General features: G+C 50.6%; 1 protein-coding gene across 1 annotated transcript in view; it reads right to left on the bottom strand.

The window, feature by feature from the left end:
• LOC143959505 (uncharacterized) overlaps positions 1-21,941 on the bottom strand; it is a 90,273-nt gene that overhangs the window by 11,589 nt on the left and 56,743 nt on the right. The window contains exon 5 of the mRNA XM_077468183.1: positions 8,692-9,903. Coding sequence (XP_077324309.1) covers positions 8,692-9,903 — 1,212 coding nt within the window. The remainder of the gene's footprint in view (positions 1-8,691; positions 9,904-21,941) is intronic.

The following is a 21,941-nucleotide window of genomic DNA, read 5'->3' as shown; positions in this document are numbered from 1 at the left end:
ACCGCTCAGAGACAACCAATTCCTGCAGTGAAAAACATCCCAGTATTCCGTCCACCGTTCAGGAATACACAACATCCCAGTATTCCGTCCACCATTCAGGAATACACCGGAGGGGCCCATATTACCGATGAGCCCCCCACCCCTTTTTGATCACCTCCGTTTACCTCCACCGTCAAAGACCACCAGAAAGATACCGCCACAGCCTGAAAGGGTGACCACCTTACCCTTGAGGGCAACCCCACACCCCCATGCTTTCTGGAGGCCTTCCTGCAAACCCAGGGACATAAATCAATGCCAACCTCCGTGAGACGTATCCCCATCCCTCCTCAGGTACAATCCCACCTTAGTCTCCAGTTCCCCGCGTCCGATTACCAACCCACCAATCTTGACCACAAACCACCCCACCACCTTATTCACCTGAACCGGATCCTCGTCATCTGGATACTTGCCACTGATCAAGCCCGTCCCCATTGGGTCCGGGCCACAATGTCTGACCACAATATCATTGTGTTCGGGAACCGCGCTGGAAAATCCGCCTTTACGTCCCCGAGCAGTTCCCCAACCTTCCTGACCCCCAGGTCAGCCCCCCCAGCATGGAGAACCAACACATCCGGGGGCCGGTCTAAATGCATATATCTGTCCACCGCACCCATCAACCTCACCCACAGCCTGTCCAGGATTCCCAACCAATGTAACCCTGCTTTCCTCCTGAAAAACCCCAGCTGCCTCCCATCCGGTCTCATGTCTCCTCTCCTGGCCCCCCAGCAAACACAAGCGTGGCCCACGATCCAAACGAGGAGTACTACTTTGTTTTTATTTATTTATTTATTTATTTTTTATTTATTTATTTATTTATTCATTTATTTATTTTCCTATATATTTATTTTTTATTGTTTTTATTTTTTTATTTTTTTAGTAATAACTTTACAGACCCACACCTCACCGAGATTGACCGACCGCCAGCTGCGGCCTAACGTAGGACCTGAACCTACACAAATCCCAAAGACCTATCCTGCGCACCGATGCATATCCAACCCACACCCGGCCGCCCCGATGCAGCAGGAGCGTAAAGCATATTCCGACCCCATTACACCGCTATTCCCCAAACACCCCCATAAAACGATAAGGAAAAGGCCGCTGGAAACAATAGTGCCTCAAACCATGACATGCAAACTGCTCCCAATTACGCACATATGCCGTCAGAATCACAAACGTTAACGGACGGCTTCTGTCCCCCACGTTTTACCTGTTTCCGAAAACCCCACAGCATCTGTCCTGCCCAAAATCATTTGTCCAATCCTCCGAACCCAGCAACATACAAAGAAATGACAAGCCTGCCATTTTCTCGTCAATCGCGGCCGCTGAGCGCCCGCCTTCCATATTCCGGACCACAAAATACAGCACCAGTGAACGCTATTCGCTGGCATCCCCGTCCGAGGACACCTAGCCCATTAACCCCTGCCATTCGTGCCATACCGTTTGTATGCAAACCAGGTAGACCCACCTACGGACCGCTGTATCCCTCCCACGGTGACTCCAAGGGCAGCACCCTCATCCACTCCGGGCAAGGGACTCCCGCCACAGCCACCAGTTCCTTGAACTTGTCCCACTGAAAACGAGACAGTAAGTCAGCCAAGGAATTATACACCCCCGGGATGTGAACTGCATAAAAGAGCACGTTTAAATGCAGGCACCGAAGGACTAACTGTCTTAAAACCCTAATAACCGGGGGGAGGATGCCGACATGCGATTCACCACCTGCACCCCCCCCCATGTTATCGCAATTAATACGCAATTTCAAGTTCCTGCCACTCTCCCCCCACAGCTCCAATGCCAGCACTCTCGGGAAGAGTTCCGGCAGCACCAAACTTGCCCAGTAAACCTGCCTCCTTCCATGACCGCGGCCATGGCGCCGCACCCACTTACCCCGAAAGCAACGCGCCATAACCCGTTGACCCGGCTGCGTCTGTAACCAATTCCACATCGACATCGCCCACCGGCCCGGCCATCCATGGCTCCCGGCCGTTGTATGAGGACAAAAATTCACGCCACACGCCTAAGTCATCCCTGGGCTCCCTCGTCAAGCGAATGAAGTGCGTCGGTGAATTCCCCCCAGCCGTCGCAGCCGACAGCCGGCGGCAGAACACCCGCCCCATAGGTACAATGCGTCCCGCAAAGGTCAGTTTCCCAAGCAAAGACCGCAAGCTTTTCAACTGTACTTTTGGGCTGTCCTGAATCCCACAAATCCCCCCTAGCAAGTCCTCCAGCTCTTCCAACGTCAGCCTGTATTCCAGGGCCTCCGCCTCCACCGGGCCCTTTGCTCATCCCGCCGCCAACGGCCCCCCCCCGAAAATGCTCACGATGTGCTGCAACATAGACAGGAGGATCGCACACACAGCGGAAGCCCGGGGGCCCATGCCGAGAAAAATCGTCCAAATAGTGAATGATTGATTCAAGGCCATAGACATCCCTCACCACCATCCCAAGAACGAGCTAAACTACTCAAACCCGGAACACGACACGGATCAGCCCATGTGCAAAGACCTGTCCACGCAGAACCGCCCCTGCCAATGACAACCCAACAGTTGAAAGCTGTCCGGGTGCACCGGCAGCAACCGGAACGCACACTCGATCTCCCCTGTTCCAGAAGCGCTCCCCGGCCATACCGCCGTACCCACCAGACAGCCGCGTCAAAAGACGTACATGACACCGCGCAGACCTCCGGATCAATGAAGTCATTGACCGAACCCCCCTGGGAAAAGACAAGTGTTGCATGAGACGAAAATTGTCCGGCTCCATCCTGGGGACAGCCCCCAGTGGAGACACCACAAGGTCCCCCCCCGAGGCTTCTCCAGCAACGGACGGCCCATGCGTCCCATCGCTACCTCCTCACCCAACTTGTCGTACATTACCGCGGGATGCCGCAGGGCTGCCTGAGGTTCCTCGCCAACGGTGGCACCACCGTCAAGTCACAAGGTATCCGGAAACCCTCGGCCATAGCCGCGCAGCCCCCCCCGTCCGGAAACTCACGTAGGAAAGGAAGCCTCCTTTCCAACCTAACTGGCGTCCTCCCTCTTGTTAGAAGCATCGCCGGAACGTCTTCCCTCCCTAAAGCACCGAGACAATGCACGGGCCCCCCCACAACCCGAACAGTCGTGCCCGAATCCGCACGCACCCCCGAATTTGCAGGTGCCCTCGGTGAACTGCCAGCACACTCCCCACTGCTTTCCGGCCAACAGCCCTCAGGAGGGTGTACCCCCAGGCCCCCCTGAAAAGAAAAACTGAGACGAGGCCCAGGCCGAGGACATCAGCCGCAACCAGAGGCTGATGTCCTTGTGATCCCCCCGCAGTACCGGACGTACCGCTTTCCGCTGCCAGTACTGTTCATCGTACCGTAGCCATGCGACACCCCCCGTACACCCGGCGGGCCTCCCCGATGGCGTCCCTATAGCCAAACCACGCAGAGCGGTGTTCGGGGGCTCTTTTTACCAACGACGCTCGCCAAGATCGCAAACGCCTGCAACCAATTCGTCAACGTCCGCGGTATCAGCCTGTAATGCCTCTTCCCCCCGTCATCTAATTTGGCGTCAGCGGGCCCGACCCGATCTAAGTTGAATTTCCCTAACGGAGGAGTGAGAATATCTCCACATACTCACCATTTCATATCTTCCCACGGCCCTCCGGTTTCAGGTGTGCTCCCAGCGGGCCCTCGAAGCAAACGTACCTCTTGCATTGTGCCGCGTCCCCAATCCTAACCATGTCCGACCGGCCGGACCCCACCTCCGCCACCTTGTCGCCCTGGACCCCCCCACTCGCCACGGCCCATCCCCTGTGGGTGCCGCAGGCTCCACCACCGCCGCCGGCATTACCACAGCCACCCCAGTGCTCGCACCCGTACCCCAAGGGGGCCGCCAGAGCTGGCGTACCCTGGCCCCCCCAAACCTCTCTACCCATTCCCGTAGCCCTTCTATAGGCCCCAGGATTGGAGGCGCGGGCCCCGGCACAGTCGGGCCAGACCCCGCCACCTGCTGTACCCTCCCATTCCCACTCACCGGCATCGCCGGCACCAAAGACCCATGGGACACACACTGAACCACCCCCAGCAACCCCTGCAAAGCATCAGTAAGGACAGTATGCACCGACTTACCGGGCCGACCAGGAACAAGCCGCGCTGCCGCTCTCCACCACTGGATCCGCACCTCTTCATCCGTGGACCGCTCTCCGTCTGACCGCTCCGCCACGTCCTTGTCCACCTGTGAAAGGAAGCCCCTGGGCGACCCCCCCAGAGGCCGTATCGCTCCGACAGCCGGCGGTGTATGCCAGACCTGGGGCGCCCCCCCCCCGCACCATCCCTCGACTCCCTGCGTCCGCCGCTGAGCACTTCCCCCACCCCCGGCTTCCGCGCAATGTCCCCTGCCCCCTGAACCCCCTCCCCCCGTCTCCCGCTGGTGCAGGGGCCCTCCCTGGGATCCCCTCCGCGACTGGCTGCCGGGCTGGAAGATGGCGGCGTGCTGACCGCCCCGTGCCCCGACATTCTTGCTGCCTCCGCTTAGCTGGGGGACCGACCTGTCCCCCATCAGGCTCCTATGCTCACGAGGTGGCCGAGGGGCGGGGCCCGGCGAAAGCGTTCCGGCGGCTGAGACCGCCAGGCCCGCTGCATAGGCACCCCGCTACCCCCCGCATCCGTGACATCCCCCATCAGGTCCTCCACTTGCCTGGTAAGCCGCGCTGTCCCCCGCACCTCCGCCTCCTTCCGCGGCCTCGTGGGCGCCGATTCGATCGCCGCCATGATGCTTGGAGGAGCAGTGATAAAAGCTGCCTCCTCCGATGAATTTCCTCGTGCACTGGCCCCGCTATAGCTCCGCCCCCCTTTTATACCGCTCCTCCCCTTCTTCTTTTTCCTAACCTACCACTCCCTCTTCTATCTTCCTGGTTCCTAAGGCACCAGGTCATGCCCGCCCCTCCATTACCCCTCCCCTTTGGGGCGGATCATTACGGGGCTCCCTTGACTGAGGCTCGGGGAAGCAATTGCAGGGTTAAAAAAAAGTATAGGAGAGGAGAAGGGGTGGAGCAATGGAGGAAGAAAGGAGGGGGTGGAGTAATATATAAAGTAATATATAAAGAAGGGGAGGAGTCGGGAGGCAAGCGTGGGTCACAACACGGGAGAAGTTGGACTGTACAGGTTACCGAGTGCACGATAGGGGGCGGGTAGCATGAGGGGCCTGTTGTTTCCGGGGACAGTGAGCGGAGGCTGTGGGCGGTATGATGGACGTGACTGCTTTCTTGGAGAGCTTACGAATGGCAGCAGCATCTCGGGGGATAGATTGGCTGCAGACGCAGGTGGCGGCCATCACGCGGGAGGCGGCGGGGGGCCACCAACGGGGAGGAATGCACACCACGTACTCGCAGGTCCAGGCCTCCGGAGCGCTTTTCACCTGGCCCCTCCACCAGAGCCCAGCGCCCTCCTAGGAGCCCGGTAACGGACCCGCCACCCACCCCCCCGGCAAACGGTCGGCTACACCGGTGCCTGGGGGGTCCGGGTGGAATCCTACACTTTGGTGGGGCTCGGGGAGTGGGGCCATAGAGACGGATGGCGCCCCCTCCCCACCGGAGAGGGCAGTAGCGAGAGGGAGACCGGTCCCCCCTTCCACAGCGGAGTTTTCAACGCAGGGGGAGACCTGGCGGAGGAGGGGCACCTTCACGCCTGTGAGGCAGCTACCAGACGCTGCGGGCAGGTCCGACGAGATGTTGGGATGAAGATTCTATTATCTATTGTGAATCACAATCCCACCATCGCTCCTCATGCTGCAGTCCTGGGCCTCGATGTGGCCGTGTTTATGCAGCCTCAGCTCCCGTGGGAGGTATGATCTCCCCATGGCGTCTTCAGCCTTTAATACTATTACCCTAGTACTTGCCTGCATTTTGAGATCGTTGCACACGCAACTGCTCCTGATGAGTGGGAATCCGCCCCCCCACGAAACGCGTAGAGCCCTAGCCTTATGCTACATCCATTAATCACGTGATTTTGAGATGCCGCAATAAGTAATATTAACTTATTTTCTATTAATGTTTATTGACTTATTATTATTGCTATGTTTGTTGTTTATGTATTAGCATAATTGCATTACCGTGCTACCATGTTCTCACTAGTTATAGACTGGTTTGGAATTATGTTATTAACCTAATCATGCTGTTCATGAACTAATATAAACAAGTTTAATTGTATTTATCATGTATCAACAATTTTGTCACCTATAGATTGGTTATGAATTGTGTTACTATCATGTATAATAAATGATTAAAGGTTTATTAATTTTACCATGTTATTTTCTTGATTTATTGTATACGTTTTTTTTGGCATCCTTAATCATGTGGTTTTTATTTTTACGTTCCTAGCTGTGCTTCATATAAAGTCCCAACTTTTCTTTTAGACATTTTTGTATACATTAGGGATGGAGGCAGATGAACCTATCAATTCTCTGCCTCACGTAAAGTCCCAAACTTCTTTTGCCCTCCCCCCCCCCCTTTGGATGACATGATTTTAGGAAATGGCTGCAATATAACAAAGAGTGAAAAATGTAAGGGGGTCTGAATACTTTCCGCCCCCACTGTGTATATATATATATATATATATATATATATATATACACAAATATGTGGCATTGGACACACTTTTTTAAAGTGCTCTGAATGCCAATCAAAGTTCCTATCACTAAATAAAATGGTTCCCTACAGTCGTTGTGTTTGCTTCCCTTCAAAAATGATCTCTCATGTTGCTTTCTTGGTGCTTCAAAGAGTCTCCAAAGCCTCCATAGAAGTCTATGACAATGCTCACTTACAGCACCTGAAGCTTCTGAGGGGCTTTTATTCAGCATTAGCTTTGCTTTGTTTTGGAGATATTGCAGGTATGAGATATCCCAGGATGCACTGGGAAAACCAACAAGCGAACCTGAAAGACGTCATCAGCTGTCACTTCCGGTTTGTGTGCATATATTCTGGGAGTTTCTGGGGCAGACGTCACATCTGGTGCGCAGCGTGGAGTAGCAGGAAGGTGAGCGGGGTCCGGACTGGAGAGGAGCACCTAGCAGACGGCAGACGTGGTGTGCAACATGGGAACACTATAGTGAAAGGTGAGTGGGGACCGGAAAAGAGAAAGGACAGAGTGGCAGAGAATCAGCAGAGCTGAGGGAGCCGCAGGAGGGAACTAGCAGATGTCACACATGCTGTGCAGCATGGAAGCAATATAGCAGAAGGTGAGCAGGGACCAGATTGAGGGGAGGATCAGGATTGAGGGGAGGATCAGCGAATCAGAGGATCTGCAGACCTGAGGGTTGCTACTCAGTTGGCGATAAGTAGAGCTGGGGGAACTACCGAGCAGGGGATCTGCTGAATGATGGTTCCAGTACACTGGGGATCTGCTGAACATGGGTGCTAAGGAGCTGGGGATCTGTTGAGTGGGGGTACTACTGAGCAAGGGTTCTACTAAGCCCCTTTAAAACAAATAGAAATTTAAAGTGGTTGTAAACCCTTACAACACACTTTGACCTACAGGTAAGCCTAGATCAAGGCTTACCTGTAGGTCCAAGAAATATTTTCTAAACCTATACGGTTTAGGAGATATTTGCCCAAAGACAGGCACCGCTGTCTACGGCGCATGGCAGCGTCAACGACGGAGATGCCGCGCGTGTCGGCTCCCGTGCCCATGCGCGGGAGTGACGTCATCGCAGCTTCGCCGAATGACAGCGGCGGACCTGCGAGACCCCACCGAGAAGATGGATGCGCCAGACTACAGGGGACAGCGGTGACTTCGCTGGCTCCTGTGTCAGGTAAGTGACATATAATGGACTACTATGCGATGCGATGCGATGCGATGCGATGCATAGTAGTCCAGTATGCTTTGCCTTTGCAGGGAATGAAAGAGGAAGTAACACCCATCAGGGTTTACTTCCTCTTTAACATACTCACAGGGCATTTGCCGAGCTTCCATAAAACTTCAAAAAAAGCTTCACAGAAGCATCAAAAACACATCAAAAAAGCATATTAAAGTGATAGGCGCTGTAATATGTGTTAAAGTCGAATGAGCCCAGAGAGTAATTATTTAGGCTGTGCATAGGGTTGCCACTTTTTCTTCAAGTCAAACCCGAACACTTTAGCGGCGCACAGCAATTTGTTTTTATACATATATTTTGCTATTAAATAACATTTCTAATCATATGAAGTTAATAACAAGGGCCCCCTTTTACATCTGAACTTGCAGAGTCCCCTTTCACTATAAGGGGGACTCTGCAGACTCTGATGTAAGGGAGAACTCTGGGGAGTAAAGGATGCTCTGGTAGCCATGATTTAAGGGGTAACACAGAGAACTCTGATGTATGGAGAGGTCTCTGATGTAAGGGGAAACACTGTGACCTCTGGTGTAAAGGGGAACTCTGATGTAAGGGGTGACCTGAGAACCCTGACACTCTCAGCTTAGACAAATGCATGCAGCAACCCTGCTGGGAAGCCATAGCCCAGTCTAAATAATGTGTCCGGGTTTCAGGCAGTCTGAAACCCGGACACATGATTCCAAACCCGAACTGTCTGGGTGAATACTGGACAGGTGGCAACCCTAGCCGTGCAGCTTGTTTTTCTGTTGAATAACCACAATACTAAAATCAATTACAGGAATGGCAAAATAAAGAGCATAATTACCAGTAGTGCTGTAGGACATGACCCAGACATGTTCATTTGAAAGTTGTTGAACATAGTGAGATCCCGGGGAGACGGTCACCTCCACCCAGCAGGTATTCAGTGTCTTCAAATCATTATCATTCCAGGCGGTGCTCGGTGGGAGTGAGATTCCATCTACCACTATACTTGAATTTTGGCTAGTGATGGGAACTACAAGCAGGTTGGTTGTAAAGCCAGAGGGAGCATGGACCACCTGGGAAGTCTCAAGCATGGTGGTGGCCATCACATTGGACATGAAGGGATTCAGGAGTAGGTTTCCTGAATCACTGAGTCTTTCATAACAGAAAAACATGACCATCACATTCTGATCGGTCTTTATCCAGAGGGCATTTGCATTGATCGTTTGCACAAAAATGTCTCCTTTCGACATTTGCATAGAGGCCTTTAACACAGGCCCATTATATAGAGACAGATTTGTGGTTTGAGAAGCCACCACCAGGATTTCAGCACTCTCCCACTGGATAGACATCGGGGGCACTAAAAACGATCTCCCCCACCTACTTATGGGGAGCAGCTGCTCAAAGGTGTTGCCAGTGCTGAGACTATTCCAAAAGAATTTACGAATGGACCATTGATGGCCACTCAGAACAGCGATAGGTTTATCCGCTTGTATGAAGGATCCTGAGAGGTGACCGTCAGGCAGCTGAATCTGGGCACTTTGGTAGGGTGAGAGTGAGAAATTTGCTGATTTTTGAGATGTAAAGGACATGTCCTGAAATATGACAGAGGCATCAAATAATGTCACTGTGACAGAAGTTTGCTGGTCCAGGCTTATTATGGCAAATTGGGCGTTTTTCCTAAAGGATGAGAAGGGTGTGATGATATAGTATTCTTTGTCTAGAAGATCCACTGGGTAGACGTATGACCAATCATAGCCATCAGTCCCCCAGACCTTGGAGATGACAGATATACTGCTATTGGATGAAATCACAACGACTCCTGTGGAGGAGATGGAACTCCCATAGAGCATGGCGCTGGTTGGAATTGCGAGGTTGACCATTTGTCCCTGCTGGAGGGTAACGCTCTGGAAGAAGTTGGTACCCTGTATTGTCACAGTGACCGCGGCGCAACAATCAATCCCATTCAAGATGAGCTCAAACCGGGTGTCATCTGATGGAGAAGATTCCATGAAAGAGGTAACAAACCTTAAGCCACTGAAGAGAGAAGCTGACCCTATAGAGGAGACAAAAGCAGAGCTATAACCTTCGTGGCTGCAATCACAACATAGCTTAAAGTTGGAATGTGACAAATTAAATAAGTGCACCCCAAATTAAGGTTTCATTGTTTTGTTTTTTCCCCCTAGATACTGGAAAGTTAGAAAACCTGGCAGCTCCTTCTTATGGACGTTTTTAGACGCCGGCTTCTAGCTGTCAAAGTGAAATCGTTCAGGAGAGGCTAAACAACGTTTACATGAAGCCTAGCGCTACTACAGAAGTCATAGATATGGGGTTTCCACGGCTGCTGTGCTTATTATGGGGGTCCCTACTGTAGCCAAGTCCTGGGGCCCCTGAGGCCTAATGATGACCTCCAGGTTTAGGGACAGCTGACGTCCTTCTGTGTAGAGTGGGTTACAAGGCATGGTGGGGGCGATGCAATGTAGATTGATGGGTGCCAGACAGAGGTGTATCTAGTGAAAATGGCGCCTATGGCAAGCACTGAAACTGCGCCCTTGTCAAAACATTCCAAACCCATCTTTCAGATAACCTTACCAAAAAAAACCTGCTAACAAAACTACAAGTCAAGCTCTTTAATCTAATTAACAAATTATGGATTAGCACTGATGAGCTACACTAATGGGCACCGATAGGCAGCACTGATGAGCTGCACTGATAGGCAGCACTGATGGGTTGCATTGATGGGCACTGATGAGGTAGAACTAACACTAATAGGCAGCACTGATGGGCACTAATAGGTGAGCTGTCACCGACAGGTGGCACTGATGAGCTTCACTGATAGGTGGCACTGATAGGTGACACTCGGGCACTGATAGGTGACCCTGATGAGCTTCACTGATAGGTGGCACTGGTAGGTGAGACTAGCACTGATAGGTGGCACTGATGAGCTGCACTGATAGGTGGCACTGTCTTCTAGGTGACACTAGCACTGATAGGTGACACTGGCACTGATAGGTGGCACTGATTTGCAGCATTTATGGGCACTGATGAGGTAGAACTAACACTAATAGGCAGCACTGATGGGTACTAATAGGTGAGCTGTCACCGACAGGTGGCACCGATGAGCTTCACTGATAGGTGACACTCGGGCACTGATAGGTGACACTAGCACTGATAGGTGGCACTGTCTTCTAGGTGACACTAGCACTGATAGGTGACACTGGCACTGATAGGTGGCACTGATAAGCTGCACTGATAGGTGGCACTGTCTTCTAGGTGACACTAGCACTGATAGGTGGCACTGTCTTCTAGGTGACACTAGCACTGATAGGTGACACTGGCACTGATAGGTGGCACTGATGAGCTGCACTGATAGGTGGCACTGTCTTCTAGGTGACACTAGCACTGATAGGTGACACTAGCACTGATAGGTGGCACTGATGAGCTGCACTGATAGGTGGCACTGTCTTCTAGGTGACACTGGCACTGATAGGTGGCACTGATGAGCTGCACTGATATAGGTAGCGCTGGCACTGATAGGTGGCACTGTCTAGCCCTGTTGGGGGGGGGGGGGGCTTTGGTGACATATCAGGGTTCTAAACAGACCCCTAATATCTCACTTTTGAGACAGAGAAAGGGATTGAGGACACAGATTCCCCAGCCCCTTTCTCTGCAGCCTCAGCTGCACTGGAAAGTGAATGAATGGGAAGAGCGGCATACCATTCCTTCACAAACTGAATCATAGCAAACCTACCTCCCTTCCCCCGCAGCAGCTGACGGGAGAGCACAGAGGGAAGCTATCATTGCTGTAGGGAGCCATCTCAGAGTGAAACAAGAGAGGTGGCGACCCTGTCTCCCTCCGCACCCAGTCCGGCCGACTTCTCCTACCCGGGGACCAGGAACTGGGTGCAGTGCTCCTTTTGCGGCATTCTCCGGAATGAGTCGGGAGCTAGGGACCGGTGGCGTCCCTTCCTCTTCAGAACCGAGCTGGGTGTGGGACACCATCACTTTCAAGTGCAGGCGGGGTGATCCACCGCACTGCAGCTCCCGACAAGTCAATTAAAGCTCTAGCCTGCCTTGGCGTATTGATATAGAAGGGGCCGAGACTTTCATTTACTTGTCGGGAGCCGCAGTGCGGTGGATCACTCCGCCTGCACCAGAAAGTGGAGAAATAATCCTGATTTCTGCCCATTATCAGCCACTGAGTTGCGGACGCCAATGCTCCCAGTGTCAGTTTCATTTAAATAGGGGGGGCACAGGATAATGTTGGGGGGGGGGGTCCAGCCACTCACAAGCCCCCACTTCATATGGCGCCCATGGCACTTGCCGTATGTGCCATACCCTGGATGCGCCAGTGGCACCAGACACTTCTTGAATGCAAAGAGATTTATTGTCTCTTGGACAGAACTGTGGGAGAGAGGGTTGGGGCCGTCACCAGTGCCTCTCATTAGTGTCCACCTGTGTCATGGTGGAGACCTCTCGTTCTCCCATATAGAGGAGTGTATGGCTCCCATGGTTTAGAGATGCCGGATCTCCCAGTCTATGGATAGTGTAGGACCCACTAATCATGGGCTACTTTGTCGCAGTAAGTGGACTTAAGTACCATATAGCAATATATTTTTTGAAAATGTCTTGTTCCCTAGGGTTGGGGCCAGGACACCCTTAAAGTGGTTGTAAACCCTTACAAACCACTTTGACCTACAGGTAAGCCTAGATTAAGGCTTACCTGTAGGTCCAAGAAATATCTCCCAAACCTACACGGTTTAGGAGATATTTGCCCGAAGACGGGCACCGCTGTCTACGGCACATGCGCCGTAGACAGCGGTGCGCATGCGCACTGAGCGTGGCATTGTCGATGACGAAAATGCCGCGCAATGCCGTGCATCTTGGCTCCCGTGCGCATGCGTGGGAGTGACGTCATCGCGGCTTCGCCGAATGACAGCGGTGGAGCTGCGAGACCCCACCAAGAAGATGGATGCGCCGGACTACAGGGGACAGCGGTGACTTCGCTGGCTCCTGTGTCAGGTAAGTGACACATAATGGGCTGCGATGCGATGCATAGTAGTCCATTATGCTTTGCCTTTCCAGGGAATGAAAGAGGAAGTAACACCCATCAGGGTTCACTTCCTCTTTAAGTAGAGGCAATGTTAATTGGCAGACTCCGAGACTTCCATAGGCAGAAAGCCATGCAGGGAAAGGTATCTAGCCAGACATCACATCTGCATGAGTAGGAATGCCGTCTCCTATGGCAACAGTCTTGTAAAAGTTTCTAACAAAGGTTGCAATGAACTCTTTCACTTCTTCTACAATCTCCTGTTGTAGAATTTCACTTCCTCTGAGCCCTCAGTCTTTCACTAGACTTACTGATCCACTGCCACTGGACCCCCTGAGCTCTTCCAATCTAGCACTCCGTATCTTCCTCAAGAATCACTGCTGGGTCCCTGGCTTGGTATTCACAAATACGTCTCAAACTTCCCCCCCGCTGACCCGTTAGGTCCCTGGCTTGGCACCCCACTAGCGTCACCTCTGCTGTCCCACTGGGTCCCTGACCTGGCACTTGCTGATGCTTTCCCACTTCTTCCCCCGGCTGGTGAGATGTCTGGTACTGGCCTCAGCTTACCCACGGTGGTCCCTGGTAACAAGGTGGATGGTCCCTTAGTGGCGACAGCTTCCCCTCTACCTCTGACCAGGGCTGGTTCCCCGGCCGGTGGAACCCTTACTTCTGGTTGGACTACAACCCTGCAGTCCCAACCCTGCACTACTTCTGGATAGGCTCTCAGATAGCCTACCAGACCAGATGTCCCCGGGATAGGCCTTAGGTTTCTGGCCTAGCAGCCCGGGCATACAACACACGTCCACCCAGACAGCCGTCCAGGTGACACGGAACCCCGATCACCCGACTCCACCCAAATAAATAGGTTCTCCCAGCAGGCCAAGGGACCCAAGAAAATTCCTACACATTGGCTCAGACACCCCATTGATTCCTAATCTGTCCTTCCAATGCCCTTGCCTTATCTAATGCCACCAGTTACCCGGCCATCTAGTGACAAAAGAGAGAAGTGCAGCAACTCCAGAATTAGGGCAAAATCAATTGACCTCCTAACAATTGGCCAAGGCAACTATCACTTGGCAAATACATTTGATCGCAACCCTGGCTAAACATCAGGGTGCTGCACTACCATCCCTGGTGTTACTTATCCACATACTTGTTCCAATATGCCTCCCCTCCACCTGGCTGCATCCACCCTGTCCTCTTCTCCACCTGGCTGCATCCACCCTGTCCTCCCCTCCACCTGGCTGCATCCACCCTGTCCTCCCCTCCACCTGGCTGCATCCACCCTGTCCTCCCCTCCACCTGACTGCTCCCACCCTGTCCTCCCCTCCACCTGGCTACATCAAACCTGTCCTCCCCTCCACCTGGCTGCTCCCACCCTGTCCTCCCTTCCACCTGGCTGCATCCTCCTTGTCCTCTCCTCCACTTGGCTGCGTCCACCCTGTCCTCCCCTCCACCTGGCTGCATCCACCCTGTCCTCCCCTCCACCTGGCTGCATCCACCCTGTCCTCCCTCCACCTGGCTACATCAAACCTGTCCTCCCCTCCACCTGGCTGCTCCCACCCTGCCCTCCCCTCCACCTGGCTACATCCACCCTTTCCTCCCCTCCACCTGGCTGCTCCCACCCTGTCCTCCCCTCCACCTGGCTGCTCCCACCCTGTCCTCCCCTCCACCTGGCGGCTCCCACCCTGTCCTCCCCTCCACCTGGCTGCATCCACCCTGTCCTCCCCTCCACCTGGCTGCATCCACCCTGTCCTCTCCTCCACCTGGCTGCTCCAACCCTGTCCTCCCCTCCACCTGGCTGCATCCACCCTGTCCTCCCCTCCACCTGGCTGCATCCACCCTGTCCTCCCCTCCCCCTGGCTGCATCCACCCTGTCCTCCCCTCCACCTGACTGCTCCCACCCTGTCCTCCCCTCCACCTGGCTGCTCCCACCCTGTCCTCCCCTCCATCTGGCTGCTCCCACAATGTCCTCCCCTCCACCTGGCTGCTCCCACCCTGTCCTCCCCTCCACTTGGCTGCATCCACCCTGTCCTCCCCTCCACCTGGCTGCATTCACCCTGTCCTCCCTGTCAGCTGGTGACCTCACTGGCGCATGTGCTGTGAAGGTCCGGCATACTGTGCCATAAACAGCAGCTCCTGCGTTCAAGCAAACCTGGTAAGAAGACCTGGTGAAGATGAAAGCCCTCTCAGCGGTGACAGTGTGATGCTGGAGGGCTTTGTTTTAAGGTAAGTCTTTCATAATGTGCTAGTATATGATGCATACTAGCACATTATGACAATGCCTTGCAGGGGATTTTTTTTGTTTTAAGGTTAAGGTGGACAAAATGGTGGGCTTTAATGCCCACATGCCGCATATTTGCATCGCTGGGCCGCTGGTGTTTATATACTCACAATAAATCTTCTCATTATCTCCAGTGATGGGACTCAATGCAAAGCACCAGCTGGCTGTGTGGTGTATATATATAGTGTGTATATATATATAGTGTGTATATATAGCGTGTATATATAGTGTGTACATATAGTGTGTATATATAGTGTGTATATATATAGTGTGTATATATAGTGTGTATATATAGTGTGTATATATAGTGTGTACATATAGTGTGTATATATATAGTGTGTATATATAGCGTGTATATATAGCGTGTATATATAGCGTGTATATATACTGTGTATATATACTGTGTATATATAGTGTGTATATATAGTGTGTATATATAGTGTGTATATATAGTGTGTACACATTATGCAAAGCAGCAAGGATGTAGAAAACACAGAGACACCACTCATCATCGAGGACGAGCTTCGGATTACGATCGACCTGAGATTGAGCCGAACGCAGTTGGTTTGCAGTTTGTTGGACAGGGAAATTACAGAGCATCCGGAAAGTATTCACAGCGCTTCACATTTTATGTTACACCTTTATTCCAAAATGGATTGAATTCATTATTTTCCTCAAAATTCTACAAACATCCCCCATAATGACAACGTGAGAGAAGTTTGTTTGAAATCTTTGCAAATTTCTTAAAAATAAAAAAACAAAAATCCCATGTACACAAGTATCACAGGCTCCTCCCATGTACACAAGTATCACAGACTCCTCCCATGTATAGAAGTATCACAGGCTCCTCCCATGTACAGAAGTATCACAGGCTCCTCCCATGTACACAAGTATCACAGACTCCTCCCATGTACAGAAGTATCACAGGCTCCTCCCATGTACACAAGTATCACAGGCTCCTCCCATGTACATAAGTATCACAGGCTCCTCCCATGTACATAAGTATCACAGGCTCCTCCCATCTACACAAGTGACACAGGCTCCTCCCATGTACACAAGTATCACAGGCTCATCACAGGCTCCTCCCATGTACACAAGTATCACAGGCTCCTCCCATGTACACAAGTATCACAGGCTCCTCCCATGTACACAAGTATCACAGGCTCCTCCCATGTACACAAGTATCACAGGCTCCTCCCATGTACACAAGTATCACAGGCTCCTCCCATGTACACAAGTTATCACAGGCTCCTCCCATGTACACAAGTATCACAGGCTCCTCCCATGTTCACAAGTATCACAGGCTCCTCCCATGCACACAAGTATCACAGGCTCCTCCCATGTACACAAGTATCACAGGCTCCTCCCATGTACATAAGTATCACAGACTCCTCCCATGTACACAAGTATCACAGGCTCCTCCCATGTACATAAGTATCACAGGCTCCTCCCATGTACACAAGTATCACAGGCTCCTCCCATGTACATAAGTATCACAGGCTCCTCCCATGTAAAGAAGTATCACAGGCTCCTCCCATGTACATAAGTATCACAGGCTCCTCCCATGTACACAAGTATCACAGGCTCCTCCCATGTACACAAGTATCACAGGCTCCTCCCATGTACATAAGTATCACAGGCTCCTCCCATGTAAAGAAGTATCACAGGCTCCTCCCATGTACATAAGTATCACAGGCTCCTCCCATGTACATAAGTATCACAGGCTCCTCCCATGTACACAAGTATCACAGGCTCCTCCCATGTACACAAGTATCACAGGCTCCTCCCATGTACATAAGTATCACAGGCTCCTCCCATGTAAAGGAGTATCACAGGCTCCTCCCATGTACATAAGTATCACAGGCTCCTCCCATGTACATAAGTATCACAGACTCCTCCCATGTACATAAGTATCACAGGCTCCTCCCATGTACATAAGTATCACAGCCTTTTCTCAGTACTTTGGCACCAATAACATCCTCCAGTCTTGGTGAGTATGATGCTACAAGGTCGGCACTCCTATTTTTGGGCAGTTTCTCCTATTCTTCTTTGTAGGACCTCACAAGCTCCATCAGGTTGGATGGGGGAGGGTCGGTGAACAGCCATTTTCATGTTCAATCGGGTTCAGGTCCGGGCTCTGGTTGGGCCACTCAAGGACATTCCCAGAGTTGTCCCCTAACCTCTCCTTTGTTATCTTGGCTGTGTGCTGAGGGTGGTTGTCCTGTTGGAAGATGAACATTTGCCCCAGTCTGAGGTGCAGAGCGCTCTGGAGCAGGTCTTCATCAAGGATGTCTCTGTACATTGCTGCATTCATCTTTCCCTCCATCCTGACTAGACTCCCAGTTCCTGCCGATGAAAAACATTGACACTGCATGATGCTGCCACCACCATGCTTCACAGTAGGGATGGTATTGGCCAGGTGATGAGCGGTGCCTGGTTTCCTCCGGACATGACGTTTGTCATTCAGGCCAAAAAGTTCAATATTTGTTTCATCAGACCAGAGAATTTTATTTTTCATGGTCTGAGATCCTTCAGGTGCCTTTTGGTAAACTCCAGGCGGCTGTCATGTGACTTTTTCCGAGGAGTGTCTTCTGTCTGGCCGCTCTACATACAGGCCTGATTGGTGGAGAGCTGCAGAGATGGTCGTTCTTCTGGAAGGTTCTCCTCTCTCCACAGAGAAACACTGGAGCTCTGTCAGAGTGACCTTTGGGTTCTTGGTCACCTCCCAGACTAAGGCCCTTCTCCTCCAAGAGTTTGGTGGAGCGGCCCGCTCTAGGAAGAGTTCCAAACTTCTTCCATTCTTGGATGATGGAGGCCACTGCGCTCATTGGGACCTTCAATGCTGCAGAAATGTTTCTGTTCCCTTCCCCCGATACAATCCTGTCTCGGAGGTCTACAGACAATTCCTTGGACTTCATGGCTTGGATTGTGCTCTGACATTCACTGTTACCTGTGGGACCTTCTATAGCCAGGCGTGTGCCTTTCCAGATCATGTCCAATCAGCTGAATTTACTACAGGTGGCCTCCAATCACGTTGTAGAAACATCTCAAGGATGATCAGTGGAAACAGGAGGAACCTGAGATCAATTCCGAGTGTCATGGCAGAGGCTGTGATACTTATGTACATGGGAGGAGCCTGTGATACGTATATATATGGGAGGAGCCTGTGATACTTATGTACATGGGAGGAGTCTGTGATACTTATGTACATGGGAGGAGCCTGTGATACTTATGTACATGGGAGGAGTCTGTGATACTTATGTACATGGGAGGAGCCTGTGATACGTATATATATGGGAGGAGCCTGTGATACTTATGTACATGGGAGGAGTCTGTGATACTTATGTACATGGGAGGAGCCTGTGATACTTCTGTACGTGGGAGGAGCCTGTGATACTTCTGTACGTGGGAGGAGCCTGTGATACTTCTGTACATGGGAGGAGTCTGTGATACTTCTGTACATGGGAGGAGTCTGTGATACTTCTGTACATGGGAGGAGCCTGTGATACTTATGTAAATGGAGGGGCCTGTGATACTTATGTACATGGGAGGAGCCTGTGACAGGATGGGGGTGCATGTTCACTGCCCTCTCCTTTCCTGGCCACCCACTCAGGTTGCATAGATTTTGTGGAGAGACCCAGGCATAAAGTAAATAAATTAAAAACATCAAGGACAAGGCTCTTGTATGAAGTCTTTGGGGGATACCCACACCATTTCTTTGTACATGACTAGTGTATAACATATATGCATTTTGCTACCATTATACTTCACTTACCTCCCTATTATATAATTAATAAGACCATACCACTTTTGGAGTAAAATAGGCCGTAGCAGCCATTAATATATTAAACTGTATAAAATATCCAAAAATATATAACTCTTTAACCACTTGACCACTGGGCACTTAAACACCCTTAATAACCAGACCAATTTTCAGCTTTCGGTGCTCTCGCATTTTGAATGACAATTACTCAGTCATGCAACACTGGACCTATATGAAATTTTTGTCCTTTTTTTCACACAAATAGAGCTTTCTTTTGGTGGTATTTAATCACCGCTGGGTTTTTTATTTTTTGTGCTATAAAGGAAAAAATACCGAAAATTCTGTAAAAAAATGAATTTTTCTTTGTTTCTGTTATAAAATTTAGCAGATTAGTAATTTTTTCTTCATAAATTTTGGCCAAAATTTATACCACTACATATCTTTGGTAAAAATAAGTACAAATTGGTGGATATTATTTGGTCTTTGTGAAAGTTATAGAGTCCACAAGCTATGGTGCCAATATCTGAAAATTGATCACACCTGAAGGACTGACGGCCTATTTCATTTCTTGAGACCCTAACATGCCAGAAAAGTACAAATACCCCCCAAATGACCCCTTTTTGGAAAGAAGACATTCCAAGGTATTTAGTAAGAGGCATGATGAGTTTTTTGAAGTTGTCATTTTTTCCCACAATTCTTTGCAAAATCAAGATTTTTTTTACTTTTTTTTTTTTTTCACAAAATTGTCATATTATCAGGTTATTTCTCACACACAGCATATGCATACCACAAATTACACCCCAAAACACATTCTGCTATTACTCCCGAGTACGGCGATACCACATGTGTGAGACTTTTACACAGTGTGGCCACATACAGAGGCCCAACATGCAGGGAGCGCCATCAGGTGTTCTGGAGCATCCAGGACAATTCTGACATTTCTCTCCTACATGTAAAAATCATCATTTATTTGCTAGAAAATTACATAGAACTCCAAAACATTATATATGTTTTTTTAGCAAACACCCTGGAGAATACAATGGTGGTCTTTGCAACTTTTTATCTCGCACGGTATTTGCGCAGTAATTTTTCGAATGCTTTTTTTTGGGAAAAAAAACAGTTTTGGGCTTAAAAAAAAAAAAAAAAACAGTAAAGTTAGCCCAATTTTTCCATAATGTGAAAGATGAAGTTACGCTGAGTAAATAGATACCTAATATGTCACTCTTCAAAATTGCACACGCTCGTGGAATGGCGCCAAACGTCGCTACTTAAAAATCCCCATAGGCGACAATTAAATTTTTTTTTTACTGGTTATATGTTTTGAGTTACAGAGGAGGTCTAGGGCTAGAATTATTGCTCTCGCTCTAACGTTCGCAGCGATACCTCACATGTGTGGTTTGAACACCGTTTTCATATGTGGACGGGACTTACGTATGCGTTCGCTTCTGCATGCGAGCACATGGGGACAGGGGCGCTTTAAAAAAAAACATTTTTTTTTTATTGTTCATTTTACTTTATTTATTTTAGTTTGACATTTTTTTCCCCAAAAATAATTTTTTTGATCACTTTTATTCCTATTACAAGGAATGTAAACATCCCTTGTAATAGGAATATGGCATGACAGGTCCTCTTTACAGTTGGGAAGCTGGGAAGCTGGGAAGCCTGAAAAAAAAAAAAAATAATAAAAAAAAAAAAAGATTGTCTTTGATCGTATTAGCGATTCGATAGAAGCACCGGAGGGCGGCGGGAGGGGGGGGATATCTATGGCTGGGTATTGCAGGGTATCACCGACTATGGCTGGGTATCTCAGAGTATGGCGTTGCAGAGTATTGCATTGCAGGGTATTGGCGGGTGTTGCAGAGCATTGCAGAGTGTTGCAGAGTATTAGCGGGTGTTGCAGAGCATTGCAGAGTGTTGCAGGGTATTGGCGGGTGTTGCAGGGTATTGGCGGGTGTTGCAGGGTATTGCAGAGTGTTGCAGGGTATTGCAAAGCGTTGCAGAGTGTTGCAGAGTATTGCAGAGTGTTGCAAGGTGTTGCGGAGTGTTGCAGGGCGTTGCGGAGTGTTGCAGGGCGTTGCGGAGTGTTGCAGGGCGTTGCGGAGTGTTGCAGAGCGTTGCGGAGTGTTGCAGGGCGTTGCGGAGTGTTGCGGAGTGTTGCAGGGCGTTGCGGAGTGCTGCAGGGCGTTGCGGAGTGTTGCAGGGCGTTGCGGAGTGTTGCAGGGTATTGCAGAGCGTTGCAGGGTATTGCAAGGTATTGCAGAGTGTTGCAGGGTATTGCAGAGCGTTGCAGGGTATTGCAAGGTATTGCAGAGTGTTGCAGGGTATTGCAGAGTGTTGCAGGGTATTGCAGAGTGTTGCAAGGTGTTGCGGAGTGTTGCAGGGTATTGCGGAGTGTTGCAAGGTGTTGCGGAGTGTTGCAGGGTATTGCGGAGTGTTGCAAGGTGTTGCGGAGTGTTGCAGGGTATTGCGGAGTGTTGCAAGGTGTTGCGGAGTGTTGCAGGGTATTGCAGAATGTTGCAGGGTATTGCGGAGTGTTGCAAGGTGTTGCGGAGTGTTGCAAGGTGTTGCGGAGCGTTGCAGGGTATTGCGGAGCGTTGCAGGGCATTGCGGAGCGTTGCAGGGCATTGCGGAGCGTTGCAGGGCATTGCGGAGTGTTGCAGGGCAATGCAGAGTGTTGCAGGGCAATGCAGGGTAATGCAGAGTGTTGCAGGGTAATGCAGAGTGCTGCAGGGTAATGCAGAGTGCTGCAGGGTAATGCAGAGTAATGGGGGTATTGCAGAGTAATGGGGGTATTGCAGAGTAATGCAGAGTAATGGGGGTATTGCAGAGTAATGCAGAGTAATGGGGGTATTGCAGAGTAATGCAGAGTAATGGCAGGCTATTGCAGAGTGTTGGCAGGGAATTGAGGGGTTAAATTTCGGTGCGCAGCGATGTGGGCACTGCAGATGCAGCCCACATCGCTGCTGACACCGATCTCTTCCCCCTCCGCTGTACCGA

The sequence above is a fragment of the Lithobates pipiens genome, unplaced genomic scaffold (assembly GCF_037356315.1).
Source record: "Lithobates pipiens isolate NorthernLeopardFrog02 unplaced genomic scaffold, aLitPip1_a1.2 Scaffold_78, whole genome shotgun sequence".
Lineage (NCBI taxonomy): Eukaryota > Metazoa > Chordata > Amphibia > Anura > Ranidae > Lithobates > Lithobates pipiens.
This window is presented reverse-complemented; position numbering and strand designations above follow the sequence as displayed.